The 18,796-nt window shown below is 43.8% G+C and overlaps 2 protein-coding genes across 25 annotated transcripts in view; one reads left to right on the top strand and one right to left on the bottom strand.

The window, feature by feature from the left end:
• LOC135497059 (basement membrane-specific heparan sulfate proteoglycan core protein-like) overlaps positions 1–14,434 on the top strand; it is a 184,590-nt gene extending 170,156 nt beyond the window's left edge. For 22 of the 24 annotated variants that reach the window (XM_064786736.1, XM_064786731.1, XM_064786752.1 and 19 more), the window contains 14 exons: positions 1,390–1,528; positions 1,668–1,798; positions 2,226–2,522; positions 2,910–3,056; positions 3,651–3,968; positions 4,204–4,425; positions 4,651–4,767; positions 5,008–5,025; positions 7,512–7,553; positions 8,965–9,092; positions 10,633–10,804; positions 11,158–11,295; positions 11,873–12,182; positions 12,409–14,434. In XM_064786736.1, the coding sequence (XP_064642806.1) occupies positions 1,390–1,528; positions 1,668–1,798; positions 2,226–2,522; positions 2,910–3,056; positions 3,651–3,968; positions 4,204–4,425; positions 4,651–4,767; positions 5,008–5,025; positions 7,512–7,553; positions 8,965–9,092; positions 10,633–10,804; positions 11,158–11,295; positions 11,873–12,182; positions 12,409–12,661 (2,432 nt within the window). In that variant the 3' untranslated portion in view covers positions 12,662–14,434. The remainder of the gene's footprint in view (positions 1–1,389; positions 1,529–1,667; positions 1,799–2,225; positions 2,523–2,909; positions 3,057–3,650; positions 3,969–4,203; positions 4,426–4,650; positions 4,768–5,007; positions 5,026–7,511; positions 7,554–8,964; positions 9,093–10,632; positions 10,805–11,157; positions 11,296–11,872; positions 12,183–12,408) is intronic. The other 2 variants (XM_064786734.1, XM_064786735.1) reach the window with 2 other exon arrangements.
• Positions 14,435–15,088: 654 nt separating this feature from the next.
• On the bottom strand, positions 15,089–17,076 carry LOC135497066 (uncharacterized). Its single transcript, XM_064786759.1, has 4 exons — positions 16,767–17,076; positions 16,354–16,404; positions 16,006–16,087; positions 15,089–15,303 (listed from the first exon to the last, which is right to left on the bottom strand). The coding sequence occupies exons 1-4, from the start codon at positions 17,065–17,067 to the stop codon at positions 15,129–15,131; spliced, it is 609 nt and encodes a 202-aa protein (XP_064642829.1). The 5' UTR covers positions 17,068–17,076; the 3' UTR covers positions 15,089–15,128.
• Positions 17,077–18,796: the final 1,720 nt, after the last annotated feature.

Genomic DNA, 18,796 nt, shown 5'->3' with positions numbered 1-18,796 from the left:
ACTTCCACTCTGGGGCCATCGCGCCAACCACTGGGCCATAAAGGAATTCCCTCATGGCCGGTGGGTTAAGCCGTGCCATATACCTGGGGGTACTATACAGATCTATTAAGTGTTGGGTGTTTGCTAATTGCGACCTCAGTGTTAGTTTGGATGGTCTCACAAAAAACCATTCAGGTGGAGCTGTGAATTTGTAGCCACCTTGGCCAACACCTCAGTATTGGTCTGGCCTACTTTTTAACTCCACTATCGTGGTGTTTCGTGAGACAGCCAATACCTTATAATTCCTTTAACCTGTAGTGTATAGCCCCTAACCCACTAACCAAAAAAGAACAGAATTTAATATGCTCGTTTTCACTTGTGAGTTTGGCTGTTAGGCTATGGTGGCTGCAGCAAATGCAGTGCATAGGCCTTCTTGTGTTGGATATTATGCTGAAAAATGAACTGACTTTATAGAAGTGAAGGTAGAGTATTATAGTAAAGTTCACTTAGATTAGTGTATGCTTCATAACCTGTGTTGTAAACTCCTGGGCAGTCATGGAACTAGATTTATTGACGACGTCATTCTGTATCTGCCGTGGCGGCAGCCATTTTGGACCCGTTACTCCAAGATTCTAGGAGTAGATCACAGGTAGCTGAAGACATCAGAGTCATAACTGTCAATTAGCCCCAAGAAAAAAGCTGAACGCAACCTGCAACAAAAAGCTGCACGCAACCTGCAACATATTTGAGACTATCGTCTCTAGGTTTCATGTGTTTTCTGTAGGTTTTCCTCACTGTGGGTCCTTGGTTGTCTCAATCAAGACTGCTCTGGTAGATCACAAATTACATCCAAAACCCCCGGCGGTTGCATCGGATTTTGGTCTGCATTTTGTGTGTACCAGTGTGGTCTTGATTAGCGAGCTGAGGACCAACCCTTGTGATCAAAATACATCATATCATCATATCATATCATCATATCATTACCGGCGTCGTAACCCTATTGGATTTTTGCCGGAGGTATGGAGTCCACTATAGGCTACTGTCAACCTATGTAGGATCTTTTACTTACCCTGGCATAGACACTCAGGTACAAGTGACCACGGCTTTTAGTCTCATCCGACAAACCCTCGAGTATTTCATACGTTAATGTACGTGTTGTGAAGAGCCAGGAATTTTATTTCCTTGAAAGCCACGCCGGTTCATCCAGAAATACAATCCTGGGTTCTCCCCGGGATCGAACCCGGGCCCTATTGCGTGGTAGCCAGCAGTGTTAACCACTAGGCTATGAGGCTCCTTCAAAAATACATTCGCTGGGACAACGTCAGTACAATGCAGCAGATGATACTGCTTCTACTTGTCGATTTCAAGTTCCGTGCTGTGAGTTTTTCACCAGATCCTCTTGTCTCTTAGGTAACACCAATTGGCCCCTGAACGCCCAGTCCCTGGTAAAGACAGCTTCCATTGGTACTGATGTGGTCTTGACGTGCGAGGCCCCAAACATCCGCAACCCTACACTTAGGTGGAGTCGGAGAGACAAAGAGCTACCAAGGTGAGTGCCTGTCAAGCAGTAACTGCTCCTTTACTGTCCTGGAAGGCCTGTGTGAACTTCTGGACTTTTCGCAATGCTTCCTTGAAAGCGGCGTTCTCAAAAAAAACACGTGAAATTTACCGAGTCCATCACCTTTCAGGAACCGTCTGATAGAAGAAGGCGCCCTCACTATCCGAGATGTCAAGGCCGAGGACTCTGGGAAATATGTGTGTCGGGTTTCGGCACCAGGAATACAGGGTGTAGAACAGCTAATTGAGTTGGTGGTTGGAGGTATGTTCAGAGCTAGCAGGCCCCGTGACTGTATCAAAGTCTACAGCAGGCCAGGTTATGTTTCAACCCATTTCATACTGGCAGTTTGGGAAACAAACTTGAACTTACAACGGCCAAAAATGTCAAATCTATTTAACAAAATTTTGGCAGCTAATATTGAATTTTGTGCACCGACAATTAAAATTTAGCAAAGTTGCCATTTTTTGGCACCACAATATTTCGTGGCCTACAGTAATCTAAGCATTGTTAGGTTCCTACTTGCATGCTCATAGCTTGAAGCTGGGGATTATCTGCAGTTGGCTGAATTTTCATCCGTTAGTAGTCTGTGATGAGTTGCCCAGGTTGAAATTTTCTGACTCAGGAAGATCACTTGCCGTTGAAGAACGATTCTTTAGTCCATCTGACAATCAAAATCTTCTTCTTCCAGCCCTTGTCCCCTATTTCATCCAGAACCCCTCGTCCTACATCGCCTACCGAACACTCCTGGATGCATATCTCGAATTCGAGATTGAAATCTTCTTCAAACCGGAATCAAACAATGGAATTATTCTCTATAACGGACAGAAGACGGACGGCGGTGGTGACTTCTTATCATTTGGGCTGAATGAAGGATACGCCGAGTTCCGGTACGACTGTGGATCTGGTCCTGCCCTGATCCGATCCGAGGCTCCCCTTACCCTCGGACAGTGGCATAGCGTGTCTCTAAAGAGGAACAGGAGAACAGGTAGGTCGATTTTGTGTATCTGCTGACTCCTTTGTGACCTTTGGCAAGACACCTAGCATTCATGAGAACAAATAACTGTTGAGGAAACCCCGTACATGCCTTGAGCAGTGCCCTGTTTATAGAACAAGGTCAGAGAGGTCTTCACATCCGTTCTGGACATGACCCACACTGATGCTCATTTTCTGTTTTTCCAATGAAATCTTATCGTTTTTCGCAGAGGACGGTTAATATTCCATGACATGAAATTTGCAAAAAATCAGACGACTAAAAATGTTGTGGAGTACGTTACACATTTTTATGATTTACTTTGGTAAATGCATGATTTAACGTCACCAAAAACACATTTTGAAGAAATATATCTTTGGCGTCACTGATATTCGGTTTCAGGCACCATGGTGATTGATGGTAAAGAGTACACTGGGACGTCCCAAGGTCGTTTCCAAGGCCTCGACCTCTCCCAGCTCCTGTACATCGGTGGTGTTCCAGATTATAACATCATCAACAGGAGGGCAGGATTCACATCCGGTTTCATTGGTAAGTGCAAAGGATCTTACTCTTAAGTGCCTGTAAACCAGTGATTTAAATGGCTGCCGCTTGCGATTGTGATCAAATGCAATAGTAATCACTTGTTCGTGGTGTTAATCGCAGTTGCTTGCGACAAGAATTGGTGATCAGCTACCTGCTGCCTGTACCAGCAAAAGCTACCAGGATCAAATGTGAGAGGTGTGTGATGGCGTCTTCCATGGTAAGGTTCACTCGGCCAATAACACCAGTTGGTGCCAAAATGTTGTGGTTTGCTTCAAGATCCAGCTGTTAGAGCTGTCAGAGTGGTGCAGTGGAATCAGCAGCAGCTTTGAGGTCCCGGGTTTGATTCCTGGTCAGTCCCGAGTTCGATTCCTGGTCAGTCCCGAGTTCAATTCCTGGTCAGTCCCAATAGGCCTATGATAGAGAGGGTGATTCTTGACAGCTCAACGGAAGAAGAGCATAGCTTACTTATATAATATTATAACTTGGGGAGGGAGTCCAGATAGCGTGAAGCATGAAGATGTTAGCAACTTTCATTGCGTATATATGGTTGTATAGGTTACTTAGTAGAGCCAATACAGATAAACTTACCTTTTCCTCCAGGTGCAATCAGCAGAATCGACGTCCGTGGAATTGCCCTCGATCTTGGCCAGGCTGCTCTTGCCATCGTTGGCGTCGCTGACTACCCTGTCTGCCGAGAACGCCCGTGCCAAAATGGTGCCACCTGTGTCCCGGCGAACGCCGACCAAGGCTATAAATGCCACTGCAGGAAGGGGTACACTGGGTACAACTGTGAGTTGGTCGGTATGGGCTGCTTCCCTGGAGCGTGTGGTTCCCGCGGTCGATGTTACAACTTGCCCAATGGCCAGGGATTCCAGTGCGCTTGCCCGATCGGTAAAACTGGAGAGAGATGTCAGATAGGTGAGTGTGTTGAACTTACCCGGAGATATGCAGCACCTTTCCAATTCAAGGAGAAAAAGGTCCCGGTTCATATTACATCACACCTTCACTGTTGACCGTACGTCAACTTGATCTACAGTCCAAATCGCAATTGACGTCCCTTAGATCGCACCGCTACCCTGCGGCACCGTGGGTATTAGTACGCACAATCCTTTAAACTGTCAAACATTTAACCCCCACATTGTTGCCCTTCCAGGAATCAAAGTCGAAGATCCTGCCTTCAACAGGACGTCGTATATCTCCTACGACCCGCTACAGAACGCTGCCATGGGCGTGGAAATCGAGATCCTGTTCAAACCAAAATCGCTCGAGGACGGCATCCTTCTCTACAATGCTCAACAGCAGGACGGCCGCGGAGATTTCATGGCGTTATTGATCAAGAATCGTAGACTGGAGTTCAGATTCGACAGCGGCTCTGGTAAGATTTAGTTTATGATCCTTGGCAGGTAACTTAACTCCACTGCAATACTGCTAGCTCTGTCACAGAGTTCAGACATTGGTGTTTGTTGCTGGAGATCCACTGGGTTGTAAGTCATCATCATCATCATCATATCAGGCTTAGTGGTCCTCCTGTGTCTTTCCCTTTCATCGCCGATCAAACATATTTTCTTCAAGTGCCTGATTTCCTATTTTGGTTTTTCAGGCGTGGCAGTGATTAGAAGCAATGAACTCCTGATCCAGGACAAGTGGACATTAGTTCACCTTGAGAGAAACCAACGCGATGGGTCGCTTTCTATCAACGGGGGAGTTGCAACCAAAGGTAGGGCGAGAAATAAAAAATAACAGCGCAAATTCTTTTCTTACTTGTGATAAGGATCCCTAATTTTCCCGATTTCTTCCAAAGATAAAGCGATATCCTGTAAAATAGTAAATAGTCACCACCTACATGTAATTAAGGCCTTTGGCTCTTGACACTTTCAAAAAACTTTCCGTTTGATAAAAAACCTGCGCGAACCTTTGCTATGCAACCCATTCAAATGTTGACGTGTTTTCTTTTTAGCGGTCTCCCTTTCCGAGAGTAAGTTCGATAATAGGTGGCACTTTCTATCTAACATCTTAATCATAGCTTTAGCTGCTGGCGCCGCGCTCTGACTTAGTGCATAATTGATAAGATACTTGACTTTAAACCCCAGTATGATAGGGCCTAAGATTTTCACTCGTAAAATTACATTCAACAACTTCAGTATCTGCGTACGTACATACTGTTCATTTGACTACTGTACAGCATTCTACAGCATCATCACAGTGTCTTGCATTGTGTAATGCATCAAAGAACATCACATCATGATGTCATCGGATCAAAATAACTCTGGCATCTTAGCATTTGTCGTGACTCAGGTTTGTGAAAAGTAGGATTATGTCCTCTGGAAAACAGACTGGGGTTTAAAGTTGGCTAAGAGTTTTCTTTAGATTTATGTTGCCATGTAACTGAGTCTGTGTTGGATGGCGAACTTCAAGGCCTCACAGGGCGTGTCGTAATCATATCATATATGTTACGAGATGTTTGGTAACTGCAAACAAGCATTTTCATCACTGTGAACTGTGACGACTATCACTGCGTGATGAGTGATGAATATCGCGTGTCTGCCGGTAAAACTGATAATGACTGGGTGTTACAGGTCTCAGGGATCATGTGACCACTGCAAACAGGAGATTCTGGTCGTATGGGACGATGGTCGTAGGTCGCAGCAACTATAATCACCTGTTTGCTGTGCAGATTTAGAATGTTCGGTTTTTTCATCTGACCCTGCTGTGTGGTGTCCTTAACCATGCCTACCCGCAATCTCATTTACATGGCAAACTTCCCTAGGATGATTTCAGTTTCAGGTCTGCATTTTCCATTGATGATAATGACCATTTAAAGCTGAACTGTCTCCTTATACCCATACACCCAGTGATTCCTGCAGGGTTATGTTACGGCTAAAGCGAATTTGAAGTTAAATCCAGTTATGCTAGAGCACAGTATTGTTTGTGTGGACTGTTGGGGAGGGGAAATTGCAGAGGTGGGTTTGGGTGTATCAGATGACAGTTCAGCTTTAAACCAAATCATTTTATCCCTACATCGTTACTTGGTAAGTCATGTGCATCTCAAGACAGGGCTGTATTTACTTGGGGGCTGGGGGCAAATACCCCCCGCCCCCAGATGTCAGTGAAAAACTTCATGTAAGTTTTTGGGAAAAGTGGTGTCATGCCCCCCCCCCCTCAGAGAACTCCCTAGCTAACAGTTCTTCTGTGTGAGGTTTTCCTGCACACCAATTCAGTAATGACTGAGGTTAGAATAGGCCCTTTTCCAGATATGCCTGTACCACCTAGGGACGGCAAAATTAACTACCTTTATAATTGGTTTTATGGTCTATGACACCAGGCAATGCCTCTCGAGCCATTATCTGGCGTCTTCAACCGTGAAGATCTATTGTAAAGATGGTTTGTTGGTCCGACCTAGGTGGTACCAGCATATCTGGCAAAGGGCCCGTACAACTGGACTGTTTTGCTCAATGATTTTAAATGTACTCTAAGAGCAGTCTGTTGCAAATATGCTGTGTCAACGCTATAAGCGGTAGAAGGGTACCTGTACAATGGGTATATTACGTACAATGGGCCAATGTGAAACTGCAACCAAGATCGGCTAAATACAATGAACCTTCTACAAAGTATTTTCTATGGCAATATTACGTTATGTGCACTGTTTTAGTTGGTGTTGTCTGTCCTGTCATGTAGTGTCATTGTGGTTGAGCTCATGTAACTGCTTGTTTTTGCTCCTGCATTCATCCTAATGAATTATGCATGTAGATTTCACATAGATTACATTCATTGCACCTTGTGGGTTTGCCTGACTCCAATGGTGCCTCACCTTTAGTTGCATGATAACAATAGCTTGCCCCCCATGTCTGTTTTACTTGTTTGAGGGTGATGATGGGTAGGCCTACCCCCATTTTGGCTCAAACTTGAACTCCTAATGCAATTAGAAGTCATTCACAATGAAGTGAACGCCCATTTAAAACATCAGGAGTCTGTTATCTGGAAAACAGAGAACCGACTCCTGCCCTTGAAATTGGCATCCACTTCATTTTGAAGGAGTTCTGATTGCAATAGGATTTCAAGTTCCAGCCAAAATGGAGGTGCCTATGGTCAATCCGTGATTGTATGTGGAAACGACACAACTACTTGTATTCTTATTTCAATCAAAAACATTTCCAATTAAAGGTCTCCACAAACAAGGGATTTAAATCACAGTGACTGGGGATCGTGATCACAACCCCATTGCTGGGTAACTGGTAAATGCTTGACAGTCTCCTGCAAACAACCCGTCTTGATCACAAGTAGGCCTACCTGAGAGGTGGTCATAGCAACACGCCGTCAAAGACTCTGAACATTCAAAATGTGATCTGAAAACAGCCGCCGTTTGCTTAAACGAAAGTCCCAAATGATGATTGGTCGCTGTAACTGATAAATTATTAGATCAGAAAGTTGTCTTAAAGAGTTTTATTTTGTTATTACTTATAGGTTATACTTGCTTGTTAAATCAGTTCTCGCGTAATTTCACATGTAAGTTTGATGAGGCTTAGCTGTGCCTTTTCTGGTAGAAGGGTTTTTTCCATGGCGTTGCTCTGTACTATTTTGGCTAACACAGTAGGCAATGCTTTGTGCATATAATGCTCTTCTAAGGAAGATCTTCAAGCCTGAAGACCAACCTCATATCTGAGGAAGCGACTGAAATCTAAACGGCTCCTGATTGTTGCATCTGTTATTCTGTGCATGCTTTCGGACCGTGATGAATAATACTGAGATCTCTTTGACAGCGCCCTCTAATAGCCAAGTAGCTCTAACTTCAGCTGAACAGCACCAGTAATAAGTGCATGTGTATGCTTGCGATGCTGCTAGTATATTTGTGACCCGTCACAGCAAAACCAGACTCATGTCGCTCTGAGCTTGGCAGGTTGATGAGACAGACTGTTTGTTCATTTCTCTACTGTCTGCCTTTTGTAAAATATGAGCACATCAATTTCTTCCATTATCTCCTGGTGTCATTTAGGCTCATCTTCTGTGCGACATGGGCCTAGTTTTGCTGTGACGGGTCACATTTGCTCTTTGAGAACTGTTGTAGACATATTGCTGGTCTGTGCTGTTATTGTCTATTCATTTTGCTGTTATGTGCTGTTATGTGCTGTTGTTGCATATTCTTATTGTATTCTGTGCTGTTATTGCTTATGTTTGCATCTAACTTGTTTGCTGATGGGACCTTTTGTGTTGGACAACATTGTCACCGCGCATGTTCCTACTGGTGCCCTGGTGCCCTGGTGCCCTGGTACCCTGGTGCCCTGGTACCCTGGTGCCCTGGTACCCTGGTACCCTGGTGCCCTGGTGCCCTGGTGCACACTGCACGTGCCCTTTAGTAGTATGCCTGCATTTGAATGTCAATTTGCATTCTGAAATTCTATCAACCTTACAGTGCATGGTGTAAGTTTGTTGTAAAAACTCGGTTCACATTTCAGTGTAAAATTGTGATCAATCGTCAGTCTCAACCTGTTTTCTGTGTTGCATCAGCGCGTATAAATGTAAAGGCCTTGAAGCTGAATTGTGTTGGAAGTTACATTTGTTCTCTGTTTTGTATTTGTAAACTACATGTATCCATTCACAATATTTTATGATGAGCGCAATCAATACTCTAAAATCTCCTCTATATGACCAGTCATTTGCTTACTCCAAAGCTATATAACATATTTAGAGAAGCCGCCAATGTACGTTTACAAAATATTCAGTGACACCAAAACTATATACTACATCTGGTCCATGTACATTGGGCCTATCATTTGAGTGGTCTTATAGAAGTGATCTTAGAGTGTTTTCAAAGCCTAAATATTGCAACCCATATTGGATGGTACGTTGTAAAGAAATTTTGTTGGTTTTGCGAAATTTGAAAATATGATGTTTATGAAAATGTTTTGTGATGTTTCAGGCTCTTCTCCCGGCAATACTCTCGGTCTCAACATGAAGCGGCAGCTGTATCTTGGAGGCGTGGACCAGGGCGAGGTCATCAGTGCTGGCGTCGGTGTCGATGTCGGCTTCGTTGGCTGCGTCACGAGGGTAATGATAATGATGATACGGAGTTCTATACAGGGTGGTCCAGAAAACTTTTCCCTGACACAATAGATGCACAATAGAGTTCTATTGTGCAAGGAAAATGTTTTCTGGGCCACCCTGTAGAGAGCTTTTCCATGTTCCCCTATTCAATGCGCTTTTGGGATACCATGCTACATGTATTACCCTGGTCCCCACAGCAATCAGTCGGGGATTTCAAGGCTGGATGCAAGGAGCAGCCAGAAGGCGCTCCCTTGAACTTGACCAGTAGGGAAACCAGCAATGACTCGGCTGGGAGTCGAACCCACAACCTCTTGGTCATGAGGCCGACTCCCTTCCACTGCGCTACCGCTGGTTTATACCGAGGTGTATCTCTTTGTTATCTATTGTGAGCACTTGTTAAAGGAATTGATACCTCAATGTCGCCAACGCTTGTCATATGACACTGCGAGGGGGAGCTCAAATGTAAGAAAGAACCGAGGTAGAAGTGTCTGAGGTTATGGGTTGGGCGCCTTTTTGGGTATTGGGTTGGGCGCCTTTTTGGGTTCTGGGTTGGGTGACTTTTGGGGTTCTGGGTTGGGCGCCTTTTGGGGTTCTGGGTTGGGTGCCTTTTGGGGTTCTGGTTTAGGTGCCTTTTGGGGTTCTGGGTTGGGCGCCTTTTGGGGTTCTGGGTTGGGTGCCTTTTGGGGTTCTGGGTTGGGTGCCTTTTGGGGTTCTGGGTTGGGTGCCTTTTGGGGTGCTGGGTTGGGTGCCTTTTGGGGTTCTAGGTTGGGCACCTTTTGGGTTCTGGGTTGGGTGCCTTTTGGGGTTCTAGGTTGAGTGTCTTTTGGGGTTCTGGGTTGGGTGCCTTTTGGGGTTCTGGGTTGGGCGCCTTTTGGGGTTCTGGGTTGGGCGCCTTTTGGGGTTCTGGGTTGGGCGCCTTTTGGGGTTCTGGGTTGGGTGCCTTTTGGGGTTCTGGGTTGGGCGCCTTTTGGGGTTCTGGGTTGGGCGCCTTTTGGGGTGCTGGGTTGGGTGCCTTTTGGGGTTCTAGGTTGGGCACCTTTTGGGGTTCTGGGTTGGGTGCCTTTTGGGGTTCTAGGTTGGGCGCCTTTTGGGTTCTGGGTTGGGTGCCTTTTGGGGTTCTAGGTTGAGTGTCTTTTTGGGTTCTGGGTTGAGCGTCTTTTGGGGTTCTGGGTTGGGCGTCTTTTGGGGTTCTGGGTTGGGCGCCTTTTGGGGTTCTGGGTTGGGCGCCTTTTGGGGTTCCGGCGACTCTCTCTTTGGTTAATTGTTGGGTCATCGCAGATACCTGTGGTGAATTGGTAATCACTGCAACCTACATTCATTGACGTTAACCTAGTGATGACCAATATAGCCACAGACAGGCAATCTTTCCATTGCTCATCGCAGCAAGGTTTTGTGTGTATGGATTTAAAGACTCTCTACTAACCAAGTTCCGTCACTCTGGTGCCTTACAGCCATGTTTAGGCCTACTTCCCAGAGGGCTACATGTTATCGATATCAATGAACGAAGCTGACCTTAAGTGTGAAAAACATTTCTTTTTTTCAGATCACTATCAATAAAAAGTCTTTGGTGTTGATCGCATCGGCCATCGGAAGCGCCAACATCCTCGACTGTGGCGATAACCTACCATGCAGTCGGCGGCCATGTTCCAATGGCGGTGCTTGTCAAGCGGATGATGAAATTGGTTACACCTGTCAGTGTCCGGCGACCCATACAGGTGAGATTCGCACAAATAGAAAACAAGAATTTAAAAAAAAAATGAAAAATTCCTTGTTTCAAATCGAAATTTTGTTGTGTTGGATTCTGATTGTCACATGTCGAAGTTTACTTGTCACGAGCTTGTTTGTTCCTTAACCCTGAAAAATGAGATGGTAGCACTACACTCGCTTCAATGGAGACCTCGTTCCCAGGTAGGGTAGTACCAGCTACTTTGCAATGAAACTTTCCCGAAACCAAGTAGGGATCCGCCCATTCTATACTGGGTGCGGGCAAGGGGTATTGTCTACTTCCAAAACCCTACGGTGAAGAAAATGACGGCACTTGTCTGATATTTCTTGTGTCGTGTTTTAGGTCGACATTGTGAGATCGAGATTAACGTCTGCATCACACACAGTCCGTGCAAGAATGGCGGAGAATGCCAGGCCCTTGGTGCGACCGGTTACAAGTGTCGCTGTCGGCTCGGATTCATGGGACGTAACTGCCAAGAAGGTAGGATCTAAATCATTAAATTATGGCACTGGACACGAACAGCGATCAGGTCGCAAACTTTGATGGTACCATTCATTTAAAGGGACAACAAGGGCATCTCGAGATGTTGGTTTTTCAAACGCGAACTGCTTCCAGCAGGACTGTTACTTCTCCAAACAGGAAAAAGCCTTGGACTACAATGAACAACTGGCCTTGACATTGGCCTGCCCAAAACTGCCTCGCAGCACTGACAAATGTCACTATCGTAGATCAGCATAAGTGTGATTCTACCAGTGGCGGTGCATGGTGGCATGCGAGGAGACTATCCTCCTGGTCAGATAAATATCAAGGCCCAGTTGTCCCTTTAAAGTGCATAGCTTTGCGTCTAAACCACACTGCCAATGAGTGATCTTTGCTGCTGTCAACAGTGGCAATTATCCTTTGGATGAACCGTGCCTCAGGACGCAGGCCCAAGTTGTTCACAGTCAGTTCTATCCCCCATGCCTCGTCCCTCTCTTACGACCATTCATCAACCCCTTCACACCAGTGAGCCCGTCTCCCATTGTTTTTCATTGAGTCCTTGTCTGTTTAATTTCAGCTGTCGTAGTCCATCGTGCGGTGTATCTTCAGGGCGACGGCTTTATGGAATTCCCGACCACCTTCCTGCCGCACCGCAGCAGCCAGCTAAAGGAAGTCATCGAACTGTCCTTCGCAACGAACAAAACAGAAGGTCTCATCTTCTGGCATGGACAGGATCCTCTAACCTCGGGTCAAGGTAGCGACTACCTTGCTATTGCCCTGAGGGACGGCCACGTCGAGTTTAGCTACGAGCTCGGCAGCGGTATTGCTAGTATTGTGACGAGGTTGAAGTTTAGCGATGGGAGGTTTCATAAGGTCAAAGCTGAGAGGTAAGTGTTTTGATATAGATCAATCTGGTGGCAGCCACTAAGACTGGTAGCCACTGAGAAAGTAAGGCATATAAAGCAAAGAGAACTCTTGAGAGTCTCATGCCAGTCGCGGGTCACCTCAGGACTGTTGGCCAAGTGTCGAAGCCACTGAAGTCCACAGCAGGAGACTCGGCCCACAATGTTCAAGGCAGGATAAGATCACTTTATTGGGGTTTTCTTGTTCCAGGACTGGGAAGCATGGGAAGCTTAGCGTGGATACGGAGGTTGATGAGTCTGGTGATTCGGCGGGAATTCTCCAGATGTTGAACACGAAGGGCAACATCTACATGGGTGGCGTACCAGATTTCAAGTTCATGACTGCAGGTCGCTATAGAAACGGTTTCCATGGCTGCATAAAGGACATCAAATTCATGGAGGGGAGTGTACTAAACGTGCAAAGAACAGCTGTCACTGGATATAATATCCAGCCATGTCACTAAATTTTGGCCAAGGTGTTGAGAGACCATCGCAAATTTTAAAACTTTCCAAAGTCACCGAAAACTTTCTCAAAGTTCGTGGTGAAAAAGTTGCCCTGGTTTAGATGGATAGGACTGACCAAATGAAACTGTCTGCCAGAATTGACAATAAGTTGTGCCAGTATAAAGTGCCTTGTATTATGCTACAAATGTCAATATAGACCAATGCTTTACAGCTACCTTGATGTTTCCCTAATGGTTGGGTTTACATAGAGTTCACTTTTCCACTTGTGACTTGTCAATTTTTATCTGTCATTTGTGACAAGAAAAACAAACGCGTCATTTCAAAAAGCAGGCTATTTAGATTCTCGTTGTCACTGTTCACCCTTGTGACATGTTTATTTAGATTCTTTTTGTCACTGGTCAACCTTGTGACATGTTTACAAGGCAAAGTGAATAAACAAATGTGTTCATGACAAGTGACATTTTATATGTGAGCTGTGACAAGTGACATTTTATATGTGAGCTGTAACAAGTGACTTTGTGAATCATATGTAAACCCGACCTCATGTTTTACAAAAGCAGATAATCTAAAGTAGGAATCTGCTGGGAATTGTGGTGATATCCTGCAGCATTTGAAGAGCTTGGAGCACACATGACGTGAGTACAATTTGTTTTAAATTGCCGACAAGAGCAGTACAGAGTGTTGCCATCAATCATAAGAACTGCACTTATATTGTATTTGAAGGGCTGATGACACAAATACACTATTAATGCATGCGTCCTATGATAGATGGCAGCACTGTCCACCTGCTCTTTTCGCCAAATCAGTTCCTTCAAAATTGCACTTATGTCCTGTGCACTATGAGCCCTTAATTCATAACGACAACAAATGAGGGAGGGGGGGGGGCTACGGGATGCCTTATTCCACAATGGCCTTTTCCCGCTGTTGGGAATCAAAGACTAACCTCGCCGACAGGTCATTTAAATTCGCTAACTGAACATGTGTTCAATGTAGTTTGTGCACTACAGCAGTGGAGAAATGTCCTAGTGGAACCAGGCCTTGTCACTTCCAGTGTTATCCAAGGAGTAGTTTTCAGGGAAGAAGCAAGTCTACATGGACTATAAGTGCAGATATCTATATTGGTGGGATCTTTCGGGGGGGGGGTGGAGGGGGGTACTTACCCAATTATTGAGTAGCATACATATCTACGCATTCACAAACTATGCAATGGATGTAATTTGTCTTGATCTGTTTTATACATAATCATATATCAATGCGGCTTTTATAGTTTTTACAATAATTTACATAAAAATTTACTCATAAAGTTAAAAAAATATCAATATTGATTGAATCAGTAATATGCAAATATACAGTTATACAATTTTATACAAATCTGTGGAGACTACTGTACAAGAATCTTTTATCCTCACAAACGCTACATGTACTCTGATCACATAATTTGTTCAAAGTTCTCAAACAAATTTTAAGCAATAAATTTGAGTCGTTAGATTTGAGAGATTTTTTACCAAGCAACAAATCCTTGTTGAAAAGACTATGGCAACATCGTTGATGTGACCTACTTTTATGGTTTTAGTAGGTCGGTGTCACAAAATTGAGGAACATCTAAAGAAAACTTAACCAATTTCGATACGGTTTATACTCTGACCTTTTCATTATTGAGGTTAATTGTCATGTGTTCATGTTCAAAGGTACATGTGTCCCAAATTTCTTTTTGAAATACTCAAAAATGTGCATTTACCGCCTCAAGTCTAAACGTTTTAGCCATACAAATGTGACCATCAAAATGGACCGAGAGATTTGACTCAATCATTTGTAATACTTAAATGAAGTATTTCGATTACAGGAATCCTCTCATGAGAGGTTAATAAAAAATATGGGAATTTTTAAATGTCTGATCCAGTAAATGCTTCTCCACCCTGCCCTAGGTATTTACATGTATGTAAATAAACCATTAGAATGCAGGTGTAACTAGAAATTATGATACTTTGAAAAAGTTCATCTATATATTTTGTCCAGCACGCTATAATAGATAGAAATATCCATCAATAAATACGTAGATTATCTAAACAAGTCTGTGTTTTTCACTTCCTCAAACACCAACTTAGAGGTTTTTGTTGATTCCTGCTTTCTGACAAAAACAAAATTTTCGCCTTTTAATATCCATTGTATACATTTATGTACATCAATGTAGTGCAGTGAATTTGAACCTTTTCGGCTCCTTACGGTTCATTTCTAGACCAATCCGCATGAAATGTTCGAGCAGGACAACCAGCAAGAAGATGCAGTCTCTGGAACCCAAGTCTGTGTAGAAAACATGTTTCTCAACATTTATTTTGACATGTCGTTTGTTGTTTCATGACCCCTGGCCGGCAAAATGCCTCTACCCCCCCCCTCCCCCTCTACCCCCTCTCCTCCCATATTGAGGCTTGAAGGTGTTGCCATCTGAAACAGTCGTGGATGCCCTCATCAGTTGGGAACTCCCTCCTCCTCGCTCTGTTTGAGAGGAATATCACTCTTTGCATCGAGAACTGTTGAGCCGTAATTGAGCAGGTCAGGTCTTGAATCGGCCTCCAGGTCTGTGACTGTGCTCTTCTTGTGAGCTTCTGCCACCTGGAGCCTCTGCTTGCGAGATCTCTTAATTCTGAAATAAACGACATCCGAACAGGATTATAATCAAGAAATTTCGGATTCTGAATTAACCCTTAGACTGCTATGACCATAAATCTATGTTTGAAAAGTCATTATTGACCACCAGGGACATAGTTTCACGTTCAACTTTTAGTTCATCAAAACGCCATCAGATGGCTCCCCAATAGATGTACCTCTCTTGGATATCAATTGACAGTCTCTGCTGAGCAAACAATAACTTAAAATTATTGTGCCATCTTGTGCACAGTTAAAGTGTAAACCAATTAGATCCACTGGTTCTGAATTAACCCTTAGACTGCTATGACCATAAATCTATGTTTGAATAGTCATTATTGACCACCAGGGACGCAGATTTAAGTTCAACTGTTAGTTCATCAGAACGCCATCAGATGGCTCCCCAAATGCACAAGTGTAAACCAATAGCATTCCACGAAGATGACGTCACTGCAGCTGCTGCCCTCTATTTCCCCATCGCTGAATTACAGGCAATGTCGGACAAACATGCGGTTTAGTAATGGATTCAGGCTTTCTAACTAGGGCAGTTAGATCCGCTCTACTGGAGGGATTGGAATTGTCCTTAAAATCACTCAAAGTTGTACTTTTTCTTTCGCCAAAGCAGTTTAACTGCTCAGCCAAATGAACATTAACATTAGAGTCTTTGATAAAAAGAGATGAAAAGTTTCAAAAGCCTTACCCTTCGATGATGAAAAATAGGATACCTATTATAATCAGTAGTGCTATCATTGCTATCGGAGCAATCAGGATGGTACCCAAGTCTGAAAATATAAAAACAAAAGAATGAAAACATCCAAAAATAACTGTAAACTAATTAATTTTCATGCCTCTTTTCGATTTGCAAAAAGATAGTTTAGTGTATCAAGAGGAGAAATAAAGTGACCAGTCTTTTAAACCCCGAAAAAAGGGAAAGAAAAGGTTGCAATTTCTGTAAAACCAGTCAGGAGCCGTCTGACCTTGCTACAGAGTTGTTTTGTGAGCCAGGCACACCATTGTCTTGAAGCTGAACTGACCATATCTTACCTACCTATTTCGTGGGTCACTTCTTGGTTGCAGACCAGTCTTATTTGTCTGTCCGCTGAAAGGAAAAATATAATGTTAGAGTAAATACATGTAGGTTTTGTTGTGGCTGTGAAAATGACATTGCCCATTTTTGTAGGCTGTGAATCTGATCCCTCCCTTTCTGTTCCTTCAATAAAAGCCCAGGCCTAGGTAAATCACGACCCTTGTTGTTGTGATAAAAACCAACCAGGATCTGTAGTGTCCGATTGCAATTGCCATTTGTCCCATCCTAAATTGGTCTTTGAGGACAAAGTCACAACCAGAAGACCGGGACAATCCCACTTTTAAATTATCTCACGTGGTTGTTGTTGCGATAAGCTCTATGCTTGAAGAAACCAGTGTTGCGCATGATGGTCAGTACTGTTGTGGGTCGCATACCTTTATACTGCAACAGAAATTCCCCTCTACCTGCTTGGTGGTTGGAAGTAAAAACAATCTTAAAATTCTTCACCGTGTTCTTCTGTAGAAGTTTCTTAATATTTTCGGTCTTATTCAGCCAATTTATGGTCACCTTCGGCATGGTCACGTTGAATGTTTTGTGCACCTCCCGAACGGATAGTTCCACTGGTTCATCTAGCTCTGCGTCGCATTCACACTTCTCCCGGGTGTTGAAGACAAAATCTTTTGGACTTCGAAGGTAGGAGGAGTTGGCGAGAATGATTGTGTTTTTGCTGCACATGTTGTGGCTGGTACCTGGAATATGTTAAGAGGATCAGAAACTACTTGGAGAAACTACTGTATCATTCAACACTTGAAAACGTGTATCAGGCCGGCGTTATATAGGATTCACGTTGTCACCGTTCATGATCATTTGTCACGAGTTTTTTGACTTGGTTTGTAAGCACGACGTGAGGATGAAAGGTGACCTCCTGAATCGTATGTAGCCCGCTCTTTGGAAATGACTCGTTCGTTCTTCATGTTACGCATGAAAAGCGAATAGCGTCATGTGACATATGAAAATGTGAATACATATCGCTGCCGAATAGACTGGTGGATCAGACTCTCGTCTGGTAGTCTGAGGTATAAGAGAGATTCGGCTATCCCGTTTTCGAGGATCGAACCTGTAAGCCGCTGTCATATTCGAATGGCCTTTTACTCGGGCAGACGGGATCGGGATAGCCAAATTGACTCGGGGAATGATGATGTCATTGGCTGGTGAAATGATGACCATTGGGCCTACCTATTCATGCCATGCAGTTACGTGTTCTGGTGTGTGAAACCTACAACAGGGTCCACTCTTGGTCACAATGGTCATTTATGAGGGGATGACGACGCATGTCACATTTCAAAAATTTATCGCGGTTGAAGTCATATCTCGAGCTCGCAGCCGAACCTCTCTCAGTCAGCGTGAGACTTTACCGACATTGATATCGTTTTTTGTTTGAACTAAAGTCGTGCTCCTTAGCTGAAACCAATGAGTTTTTGAGGAAAGAGCGTGTAGTGCCATCATTCTATTCTGCACACCTATCGTGTGTGACGAAACACCTCCTCGGCCGCACGTGGCATGGCATCGGGTTTTTCTTGCGAGTTCGATTCACTCGTCAGCCGTCCTCAAGCCGGGTAAGTTTTTGAAATTTGACTCCAGGTTTTAAGCCAGGTACGATAGATAAATAAAATAAAATAAAATTGAAATAGTGCCGCTACGACTTTGACTCCCTTGCAGTTCATTTCGTCATGCTGATCGCAACAGGACGAGGCCGGTCCATTGCGCGCAGAGTGTACTTCGACGCGGTGCATGACCGCAGAAACTAATGCATATGACCCTTCCAATATCATGTTAACGTATCATTTTGTTTCAGCCGACATCGTCAGTCGGGTCTTCAGTGTCCCGAAACAGTGCCCTGGATAGTGGCATAATTAGGTTATTGTAGAAGGTAATTTGCCTCCATTAAGTAAAGTGCAAATCAGTGAATGATTATTGGACGTATTGTCTATTTATTCACAAGGTTAGTTTAGGATGTTCTGTCCTTCATGTACTTGTGTAGTTGCTTTAGAGTTGTGGTAATGTATCATTTGACACAAGTTTAGCACGGGTTTGCACGCATGCTACACATTGTCTACTCCATAAGCAATTATCAATCTGTTAAATGTGTCATGTCTGACAGTGGCTGTATAGGTAGCAGTGATGGAATTAGCAGATCTTTTACCTAAGCTATACTTGGCACAGTTTGTATGTATCCACTGTCAACTTCAGATCTTTTTCAGTTTCGTATTCATGTCTGTTTCTTGTAAGATTCTTGTTAAGGATCTCACAAAATATTGTAAGATTCTTGGTTAAGATCTCACAAAATATTGTAAGATTCTTGGTTAAGATCTTACAAAATATTGTAAGATTCTTGGGTAAGATCTTACAAAATATTGTAAGATTCTTGGGTAGGATCTTACAAAATATTGTAAGATTCTTGGGT

The sequence above is a fragment of the Lineus longissimus genome, chromosome 12 (assembly GCF_910592395.1).
Source record: "Lineus longissimus chromosome 12, tnLinLong1.2, whole genome shotgun sequence".
Classification (NCBI taxonomy): domain Eukaryota; kingdom Metazoa; phylum Nemertea; class Pilidiophora; order Heteronemertea; family Lineidae; genus Lineus; species Lineus longissimus.
The sequence above is the reverse complement of the archived record's forward strand: the minus strand, read 5'-3'. Positions and strand labels throughout refer to the sequence as shown.

Excerpts from the sequence above, each read along its gene's own strand:
- LOC135497066 (XM_064786759.1), bottom strand. The coding sequence starts at position 17,067 with ATGTGCAGCAAAAACACAATCATTCTCGCCAACTCCTCCTACCTTCGA. Across the intron at positions 16,405-16,766 it reads ATTTCTGTTGCAGTATAAAG|CGGACAGACAAATAAGACTG; the intron begins GTATGCGACCCA and ends TTTTCCTTTCAG. Across the intron at positions 16,088-16,353 it reads AGAAGTGACCCACGAAATAG|ACTTGGGTACCATCCTGATT; the intron begins GTAGGTAAGATA and ends TTATATTTTCAG.